This window comes from Hordeum vulgare, chromosome 6H (assembly GCF_904849725.1).
Source record: "Hordeum vulgare subsp. vulgare chromosome 6H, MorexV3_pseudomolecules_assembly, whole genome shotgun sequence".
Classification (NCBI taxonomy): Eukaryota; Viridiplantae; Streptophyta; class Magnoliopsida; order Poales; family Poaceae; genus Hordeum; species Hordeum vulgare.
Genome location: NC_058523.1, coordinates 308,713,798 through 308,724,793, shown reverse-complemented (window position 1 = coordinate 308,724,793; position 10,996 = coordinate 308,713,798). Strand labels below are relative to the sequence as shown.

The window sequence follows — 10,996 nt, the reverse complement described above, 5'->3', positions numbered from 1 at the left end:
GCGGAGCCGGTCGATCTAAGCTAAAAGGAGGCAATCCTGTCGTGGCATTCGGGCAAGCAACATCCTGGCAGTAGAACCATGTCGACTGCCAGTTCCTAACAGATTCACTCAGCTGAAGAGCAGGATAACTACTTTTACTCTTCTTTTGGAAGCCTAAGCCTCCGCAGAGCTGGAGAAGGTGAGTTTTATCATCCGACTGGTTAAGTCGTTTGATGGTTTGGGATCTAGCAGAGAAGATGTGTTTGAAAAGCCCCCAATGGGGAGGACAGCCGATGAAACACTCGCACAAGACTACAAAGGCAGAAAGATGAGCTATGGCATTTGGGGGAAAATGGTGGAGCTGCGCCCCGAAGTGGTTCATTGTGCCTTTGAAGAAGGGATGTGGGGGCAGAGAGAAACCTCGGTGCACGTGGCTGAGAAGCAGGACGCGCCCCCCCTCCCGGGGCGCCGGCTCGGTCTCGTCCTCCGCCGGCAACCTCCACGACTTGTGCGCAATCATCCCGTGTTCCACCAACTCCAGAAGGTTCTCCTCCGTCACCGTGGAGGGGAGGAAATCCCCCTGGATCCACCCCGCCGGTAGCGTTCGCTGCCTCCGCTGAGCAGGAGCCGTCGCCTTCCCCTTCTTCTTCCGCGCCTCTAGCTTGCTAGTCTGCCCCTTTGTCATGGCGGAGGCTGCGGATTCGCGAGGGAGAAGGAGAGGGAAGGAGCTTGGAGTGCGCAGAGGGTGGCGAGGGAAGCGGAGCAAAGGCAAGTTATCCGGCGAGTGTAACGAAAAAACCCTCGCCGCTGAGGTTTAAATAAGGTTCCGACTAGGTCACTGGCAAGTGGCCCCGAAATCTTATCCCCCGACCGGTCGCGGCGATATCAGTGGAGAAGATGAAGGCGCGGGAATCGAGGCGTCAGGTACTACTCGAGCGCGATGTCGTCATCCCCGCTGAGCGCGCGGCAACCGAAATTTGAGGATCTCGGAAAATCCGCCACTGTCTGTTGACTGGTCACGTCAGAAGATACCACGGAAGCACTCGGTTCCCGACAGTTGCTTCACAAATACTTCCACTCGGATCGTTGGACAAAGAAGACAAAATGGATCGAGGCAAGCAACGCCAAAGTCGCATCCGTACCAGTCGGATCCATACTTCAAACATCGCTTCGTCGACCACCATGACGAACCTCCGTCTACAAAAGAAAGATGCAAAGATATGAAGAATGAAAAGAATAAGATTCAGGCCCTCCATGACTTAGATGAAGCTTCACGAAGAGATACTTAAGAAAACTTGGAACTCCGGAAAAGAAAAGACGAGCACTTGAGAAAGGAATTGATATCATGATCCACTCCGGAAGAAGAATTGAAATCACTCTGGGAGAACAATAATAAGAATTATGTTATGCTCATCCTTCATCAAGTTAAATTGAGGACAATGCAACGAATTTAGCATACCACTTATTCTTCTTGGAAAGATTGAGGAGAGATATGAGTACAAACTTGAAGAAGTCTTGAAGGAGACACCTGTAAGAATTGGAATGAATGGAGATACATGAGAACGAAGAGATCATGAGCCACCTAGATAAAACTTGAACAAGGCACCAAAATAATTGAGAGACGAATGAAGAGACAACAATTGAGAAGAATTTGAGGATGAAAGTTGAAAGCTGAGAACGAAGAAATCTTCTGAAATGATGGCCTTCGGAGGATCAATAAATGAAAACAACTCAGAAATGCACCGGATAGCAAGAAATGGATTCTCATGATTGGAAACAATTCAAGATGATAACACAAAGCTGACATGATGAATCTTCAAGAGAGTGGAACAAGATTTGAGAGAAACACTCCTTCAGTCTTCCAAACTAAAAACATGGCAGGAGCACCATCAAGATTAATGAGACACTCCGGAATAAGAGCAAGGAAAAGTTGAGCCAATGACGAAAATAAATTTGAAGCGATCTTGGAGAATGAACATGACTTATGGAATCCATACTTACGTCATGATTGAAAAGAATTAGAGATCTTTGGGAAAAGATTACAAGAGTCAGATAAGATCATGGGAAATCACGTGCGGGTTATGGGCCCACTCAAAAGAAACCACCGTCAAAACAATTGATTTGAAGGAGAGATAGCACTGGTACAAATGAAAACTTGATGAGGTTGAGAACCTCGCAATAATTGAAAGAGTTGACAACAAGAAACTTCTGGGATATCTTCAGCACTCCGGGTAGAAAAGAAATTGATGAATGACAAGAGAGGCTTGAAGAGAATTTCCAACACAGATCATATAGGAAGAAAAGGATATGATGAACACCTAGATCTTAAATTGAATCCATCGGGAAAAGAGAACAAGCATGAAAAATGATGAACACGAAACTCCTGAGAATCTTCACAAAGAATCACCGTACACAAATGGAAGAAGAGATAGCGGAAGCAACAATTAAAAGAAGACACTTGGATGAAAATTGAATCACTGAAGAAAACGGTGGGAGGGCGGGAAAACAAAGACAACTTTGGACAGGTGAGACAACTCCGGAAAGAAAAGAGAGATTGATTTTGCAAATATTGGAGAGGATTGAATTCACTGAAGCAAAACACACCGGTTGGAAAGAATTGACAAGACAACTTCGGTTGAAAGAATTGATAACATAATCGATTGAGCAAAAGGATTAGCGCTCTCATAAAAAATATGAGAAGACCTATGGGAAAGATGTGAATTCACCACTTGACATCGAAGCAAGTCGAATTACCATACTCCAACCAAACGAAGGATGAGGCTGACGAAACAAGCCAGAACAAATTCATGAGAGAGATTCCGTCCGATATTTTCGTGGATAGATTCGCACGGGCTCGATCCTTATAGTAGCCATCATGTACAAGGCAGTGCACATGACATATGAAGCGTCCCTGAGTTGTAGCAAGCTACAAGGACTCTTTGAGACACAACGAGAACCGCTGTAAGACGACCATGAACAAATGAATCCACTAGATGTCGAACCCCAACCTAACATAATGCATTTGTTGGAAGATTGTCCTATAAGCAACTACTTGAATTCCCACCTAAGAACTCCCGAAATTTCTGGTCATGCAATCTGGTCCACGGATACAAGGATTAATATATCACTCAACTCCTATACTAACCCGTCTAGTGTAGCACATCCGTCAACACATAACCAGAGATCTCAAAAACTCATCTATCTCAGATCCTCGTAATCACAACGATACTAAGTATGGCGATACATCCGGAACTCTCTGCACCAGTACCGTGGAAGTGAGACTCCTCTCGCCACTACTAGTATTGAAGCAATTTCGAACATCCTTCGTCCTAAGATACTAAGAAATCTGAATGATAGCGATGTACTCAAGAATCCCATGGAGCTCAACTCTCCGGAAGAAATCAAGTCAGACACGAGGTACCAAGACAGAACTCCATCACATCAACATCATATAGATTCCAAAAATATCCGCGTGATCCTAAAAAAATTTGAGTGAGAAGAGGAGTAGAATTAAAATTCCTAAGTTGTCAACCTCACAAGAGCATAGATGAGGAGAAAAAAGAAACATACTCTCCGATATAACTAAGACTCAAAATAGTTTTTCACTAGACTCGACTCGGCCAAGTTCGATCAATCAAGGGGGCTCCTAGGTCGGTATTGCTGTGATACCAACTTGTAACGCCGAAGATGCGATCCTATCCTTATTTTGGCACGAGGGCCTTGACAGGGATAGAAGCGCATCTCGTCGTTACGCAAGAATGGATATCGTTACAAGTACATGTACTGAAGAGAAGAGTATATGGAATTGGCTTACACTCGCCACATGCTACATCAGAGTCACATCAGTACAATACATAAATATCATGAAGAAGAGCAGGGTCCGACTACGGACGAAAAGAAACGAGAAAAGAAATCGACGTCCATCCTTGCTATCCCAGGCTGCCGGCCTAGAACCCACCCTAGATCGACGAAGAGGAAGAAGAAGAAACTCCAAATGAAAAATCAACGCGCTCGCGTCTTAATATCCTTTACCTGTACCTGCAACTAGTGTTGTACTAATTTTTGAGCCACAGGGGACTCAGCAATCTCATTTCCAAAGGTATCAAGACTAGCAAAGCTTAATGGGTGAGGTATGGTTAAGTGGTGAGGCTGCAGCAAGCAACTAAGCATTATATGAGGTGGCTAACTTACGAGTACAAGAATAAAGAGGGGGGGGGGGTGATCTACGCATAGCGGACGTGAACTATTGATGATCAAATGAATGATCCCGAACACCTTCTTACGTCAAACATAACCTCACCGTGTCCTCGATCGGAGAAGGAGCTCACGAAAGAGACAGTCACGGTTATGCACCCAGTTGGCATATTTTAATTAAGTTAACTTCAAGTTGTCTAGAAACAGATGCTAAACAAAGTTTCCACGTTGCCACATAACCGCGGGCACGGCTTTCCAAAAGATTTAACCCTGCAGGGGTGCTCCAACTAGTCCATCACAAATTACCACAAGCCGCATAGAAATCCTCGATCACGAAACTCGCTATCTCGTCGGACTCCTTAGTGGAAAACCTCAACTCTGAGATTACCCAAAGTTTCACCGGAATCCCGATGCACAAGATATTTCGTCAAAGGTAAAACTAATCCAGCAAGGCCGCCCGACGTGTCGACGATCCCGATAGGAGCCGCGTATCTCATTCTCAGGACACGACGGATAAGCTACGCGTACGATGGCCTGATATAAATCACCCAAGTTGCCCTGGGTTGGCCCCCACAGTGCTCTAGGTTGGACCAACACTCATGAGGAGCACTGGCCCGGGGGTTGATTAAGTTTCCTCGGGTTAATTACTCCCTATGCGGTTCATTAGTTATTAAGAAAATGTAGTACCAAAGTTGGGCCTTGCCAGACCCGTTTTAATCTAAAACAAATTATCAAGGGGGTCCCCTTAACAAGCCGATCGTGTTAGGAGCACTCAATTATGGAATATAACATTGGTAGCCGAAACTAAGGTGGCAAAGGTGGAACAAAACACCAGGCTAGAAAGGTCGAGCCTTCCACCTTTTACCAAGTATATATGTGCATCAAATTAAATATCATTTAATAGGGTGATATAACAAGGAACCCATGTTATCACATGGAAGCAACTGCACCTGCAACTAGCAACACTAACACATGGTTAAGCAAGTGGTAACATAGCCAATCAGTGGTTTGCTAGGTTGTGAATAGGTTGAAGGTTTCATGGCAATGTTGAGAGGCTGACATTTAACATGTGGTAGGCAACGAAACATAGGGATAGAAACGATACAACTAGCATGGCATTGCTAGTAATGATATATGTGTAAATGGTCATCTTGCCTGGGATCCACCTTGGAGGAAGAACAAATTCGTAAAGTAGACGAACCGATGTAGTCGAACGGGTCCTCACTTTTTGACACGCTTGCGAAACTCTATCGAGACGAAGCAAACCGGAAACAAGAATCAACACACGATATTCACCACGGCACATGCACGACAAGATGCAATCCACATATGACGCATGATGAGTTGACTATATGCAAGACATGGGATGGCAATTCACAATAATCAAACACTACACATGAAGTGAAGTTCAATATGCAACGAGTTTCATATTGACGAAACTCCACATACAATTAATTAGTTCTATCCCGATTAGGTACGTGGAAGTATTAAATATGGTTAAACATGGCAAGAGGTGAAGCGTAATTATACTACCTAGCTAGGCATTTTAAATGAGGCCGGAAACGACATATAGCATCTCCGAAATGACTCCATGCATTAATTTCTAAATCTGTCCAGATTTGTCCTAATCACATTATATACTTTTTAAATGGCAAGACAAAGTGGTTCACGTGAGTCTACTCGTCGTTCTAGTCTATTTACATATACGGCTCAACCCCAACGGAGCTACGGTTAATTAACTACGACCTAAACTGTTTCTAACACCTTGACACGGAAATAGATGCAAACATCACACCTATCAGCCTTACACATGCATGAGAGCTGGAAAATATTATTCTATGCGAAATTATACACGTTTTACATATCTAACTTATTTCGATCCGATGTACGGTTTAATAGTTACGGACGTTCTAAAAATAATACAACTAAAAAAACACAAGGTAAAAATATTATGGGCAGGTGGGATTTGATCCCATGACCCCTCTTGAAACTAGAGTAGCTACGCTAACCAACTGGGCTAGCACCCTGTTTTGATATTTCACAGGATTCTCGCCAAATGAAGTAGCACCTCTCCACGCACATCAACAAAAATAGGGCAAAAATATATTTCCACAACTTGGATTCGAACCCCAGATCTCTGGGATGCAAATCAACATTCTAACCAGTTGGACTGCGAAGGAACTATGCAAAATTAGGGGTGCTGTGGTACAAGACCATACCATGTTGCGAACCTGACGAAGCAGGTCGGATGGAGGGGATGCCATGGCGGGATCGGCTTGGGGATGAGGTCCGGTGACACAAAAATGGCGGGGTTCAATAGCTGCGATACCGGGGGTTCCATTCCCGGCGACGAGGTGGCTTGGGGCGGCACAAACTCGGAGATCCTGGCCGATGGTGCCATGTCTGTTCCTGAAGAAGAAAAGAAGAAGAGGAAGAGAGTTGAGGGACAGTGGAGAGAGGGAGAGCACAACGAGGGGAAGGAAGCAGGGGCGCACGAGGCTTGGCGGCAAGGTCGACGCGGAGGCGCATGGGAGCTCCTCTCCATGGATCGGGCACGGGCGAGGACTAGAAGCTGCTCATGCGGCTCCTCTGCATGCGTTGGACACATCCAAGGCCAACGTGCGCACGGGATGGTGAGCTCCTGTAGCTGGCTCCATTCTTTCCCTGCCGGAATCTTTGGCGATGTGCTGCTGGAGTTAGGGGAAGGCCAGATCTTGCGCTATGCTGCGGCTCTGATTAGCCATGGAGGCTCCTCCTCGTATGAAAAAAGAGAAGGAGAGATGAGAGGGGCATTGACATGGCTCTCACCGCAGGGGTAGGACACCGGAGGCCTGGTCGATCTTCTGGTTGGGGATGGCGGGTTCGGCACTGGTTGGATGGGATGGATGGATTGGGTTGGCTAGCACAAAATTGTGGGAGGTGGTTGGATTGGCTGTGGATCTGGGAGGATCCCGAGGGGGATTTGGCGGCGGCTGCGGGACAAGACCCGAGAAGTTAGGGTTTCATCTGGTTTGGACTAGGAGGGTGGACTATATATAGGGAACATACTGGGTTTGGACCCTCCGATCTAAATTGGACGGTCGAGGTTAAATAGGTTAGTGGGTCCAATTGAAAAACCGATGATGGTTTAGGGTATTACGGGGTTGATCTGGACCCAACGGTTACGACCGCGTGTTTCGGGTTCCGAGAGGTTTTTGGATAGGTTGCGCGTAGGTTGATGCATTGTGCAGAGGGGCTAGGCATGGAAGAGAGGGAGAAAATGCAGCCCAAGGTTTTACAAATGAAAACATCCGACAATATGACCGGCTATAGTGCCGCTATAGGTTTAACGGTTCAGGTATCAAACGAACTCTGATCGCGATGAAATTTGATATGCGGCCTACATACACTATATTAAGACCGCACGCCAACTCTCAACCCAATTCGAGATAGTTTTATACACACTTTAAAAGAAATATTTTAACGATGATGCGTGTGCGTGCGTGTGTGGTTGGGCTCAAAACGGACAACGGCGAAAACGGAGAGAAACCAGCAACTAATAACGGATGCACGTTTTGAAAACTTGCGGCAACGGAGTGCCGATGCAATGCAGATGATGCGAATTATGCAATGAATGCGACATATAATCTATTCGCACGGCAACAATGGAATAAGAGGAGAATCTTCTGGAGCGTCGGTCTCAGGATCTCACAAGTGCTCACTAGAAATTCCATTTGCTCAGCTTGATTTCTCAGCTGTGGAACTGGAGGTGGCCTAGTTCTATCAGCTTCAGCCTCTGCTGCCTCTGCTGCAATTCTTGCTGCAGTTGAGTTGGGATCATTGTTATCCATCACAACCTCATTATCTTCAAATTCAGGCTGAAGAGGTAGATGGGGACGATCAAGTAGATATGCATGCTTGCCCTGCTTGGCATTGATGAGCATATGGATGTAGGGTCCCTGGAATGGAAGAGATAATTAAATTAATTAGGCCTTGAACTTCTACTTTCGTTTAGAATTTAGGCATTATTTTTCCCCTTGCTTTCGAAAAAAGAGTCAAGAAACACTAATGGCAACCCTTCGAGTCGACGAAATTCATAAAATTCTCCGCGAACGTATTGAACAATATAATAGGAAAGTAGGGATTGAGAATATAGGTCGCGTAGTTCAAGTGGGGGATGGGATTGCTCGTATTATAGGTCTTGGTGAAATAATGTCGGGTGAATTAGTCCAATTTGCAGAAGGTACTAGGGGTATTGCTCTGAATTTGGAATCCAAAAATGTTGGGATTGTATTAATGGGCGATGGGTTGATGATACAAGAGGGCAGTTTTGTAAAAGCAACAGGAAGAATTGCTCAGATACCCGTGAGTGAGGCTTACTTGGGTCGTGTTGTAAATGCTCTGGCTAAACCTATTGATGGGAAAGGCGAAATTATAGCTTCCGAATCTCGCTTAATTGAATCTCCTGCTCCAAGTATAATTTCCAGGCGTTCCGTATACGAACCTCTTCAAACAGGGCTTATTGCTATCGATTCGATGATTCCTATAGGGCGCGGTCAGCGAGAGTTAATTATTGGGGACAGACAGACTGGCAAAACAGCAGTAGCTACAGATACAATTCTCAATCAAAAAGGGCAAGGTGTAATATGTGTTTATGTAGCTATCGGTCAAAGAGCATCCTCCGTAGCTCAAGTAGTAACTACTTTCCATGAGGAGGGGGCCATGGAATACACTATTTTAGTAGCTGAAATGGCGGATTCACCTGCTACATTACAATACCTCGCTCCTTATACGGGAGCAGCCCTGGCTGAGTATTTTATGTACCGCGAACGGCATACTTTAATAATTTATGATGATCTCTCCAAACAGGCACAAGCTTATCGCCAAATGTCCCTTCTATTAAGAAGACCTCCCGGCCGTGAGGCTTATCCAGGGGATGTTTTTTATTTGCATTCACGCCTTTTAGAAAGAGCCGCTAAATTAAATTCTCTTTTAGGCGAAGGAAGTATGACCGCTTTACCAATAGTTGAGACTCAATCTGGAGACGTTTCCGCCTATATTCCTACTAATGTAATCTCCATTACAGATGGACAAATATTCTTATCGGCGGATCTATTCAATGCCGGAATTCGACCCGCTATTAATGTGGGTATTTCTGTTTCCAGAGTAGGATCCGCGGCTCAAATTAAAGCCATGAAACAAGTAGTTGGCAAATCAAAATTGGAACTAGCTCAATTCGCAGAGTTACAAGCCTTTGCACAATTCGCCTCTGCTCTCGATAAAACAAGTCAGAATCAATTGGCAAGGGGTCGACGATTAAGGGAATTGCTTAAACAATCCCAGGCAAATCCTCTCCCAGTGGAAGAGCAGATAGCTACTATTTATACCGGAACAAGAGGATATCTTGATTCGTTAGAAATCGAACAGGTAAATAAATTTCTGGATGAGTTACGTAAACACCTAAAAGATACTAAACCTCAATTCCAAGAAATTATATCTTCTAGCAAGACATTCACCGAGCAAGCGGAAATCCTTTTGAAGGAAGCTATTCAGGAACAGCTGGAACGGTTTTCCCTTCAGTAACAAATAAATTTGGCATATCTACTCTTGTTATTTTGCATGTCTACTCTTGTTATTTGAATCATGCAAAAAAGTTTTCTTTGTTTTTAGTTTAGTATAGTTATTTAAAGAATAGATAGAAATAAGATTGCGTCCAATAGGATTTGAACCTATACCAAAGGTTTAGAAGACCTCTGTCCTATCCATTAGACAATGGACGCTTTTCTTTCGTATTTTATTCTTTCTTTTATTCTTTCTTTTATTTGTTGTCTTCTTCCGAGAAAAAACTGTTAGACCAAAACTCTTTTAGGAAATCAAAAAATCCAGATACAAATGGATGATGTATATATCATGCATATATCATTAAAGAAGGAGTATGGGGCCGGTAGTGGGAATCGAACCCGCAACCCCAAGGTTATGAGACTTATGAGCTACCAAACTGCTCTATACTCTTAAACTAAAGAGGGGTAACTAGTGGATAAAAGAGGGTTCGATACGTCCCTCTACCATATCTATACAAATAGAATAGTCCATTTATACAGAATGGTAAAGAGGGCTCCTCTATGATTATCAATTCCAGAAATCCATACAAATACGAAAGGGTATTTTATCCTTACCAACTGGATCTTGTTGCACCCGGTAATAAACATTCATAAACCATTTCTCGAAGTACGTGTCCGGATAGCCCAAAATGTCGATAGTTAGCTCTAGGTCTTCCGGTCAAAAAACAACGTCGATGAAGGCGTGTAGGTGCACTATTACGCGGTAGGGATTGCAATTTTTCTCGCATTTTCGTTTTTTCACTCAAACTCAAGGGAGAAACTTTGCTTCTTATCTTTTTTTTTAAAGATTGACGAATCAAATGATATTTCTGTTCTAATTTCTGCCGCTTCTTCTCCCTCTGAATCAAACTCTTTTTTGCCATAATGTGCCGTTGCTATTATTATCAAGTATACGGTTCTAATCCTAGATGGAAAAATAAATAGAAAAAGAAATTTAAGAAGGCGGATCCTCCCTCTCTATCAAGAGTAATGAACTAGGTGCTGATACAGTACAAAAAAACAAACTAAATTAACCAAACTTGCCTGATGTTGAGGCAATCAAGAAAGCTGCATAAGTGAATATATAACCCACGGAAAAGTGAGCTGGGTTCAGAACGTCGTGAGACAGTTCGGTCCATATCCGGTGTGGGCGTTAGAGCATTGAGAGGACCTTTCCCTAGTACGAGAGGACCGGGAAGGACGCACCTCTGGTGTACCAGTTATCGTGCCTACGGTAAACGCTG

General features: G+C 44.2%; 1 protein-coding gene and 1 non-coding gene across 2 annotated transcripts; one reads left to right on the top strand and one right to left on the bottom strand.

Annotated features, from left to right (window-relative positions):
• The first annotated feature begins 8,111 nt into the window (after window positions 1–8,111).
• Window positions 8,112–10,777, top strand: LOC123403182 (ATP synthase subunit alpha, chloroplastic-like). The gene has a single exon (XM_045097135.1). The coding sequence runs from the start codon at window positions 8,221–8,223 to the stop codon at window positions 9,733–9,735; it is 1,515 nt and encodes a 504-aa protein (XP_044953070.1). The 5' UTR covers window positions 8,112–8,220; the 3' UTR covers window positions 9,736–10,777.
• Window positions 9,861–9,932, bottom strand: TRNAR-UCU. The gene has a single exon. It is a non-coding gene; the product is annotated as a tRNA-Arg (tRNA).
• Window positions 10,778–10,996: the final 219 nt, after the last annotated feature.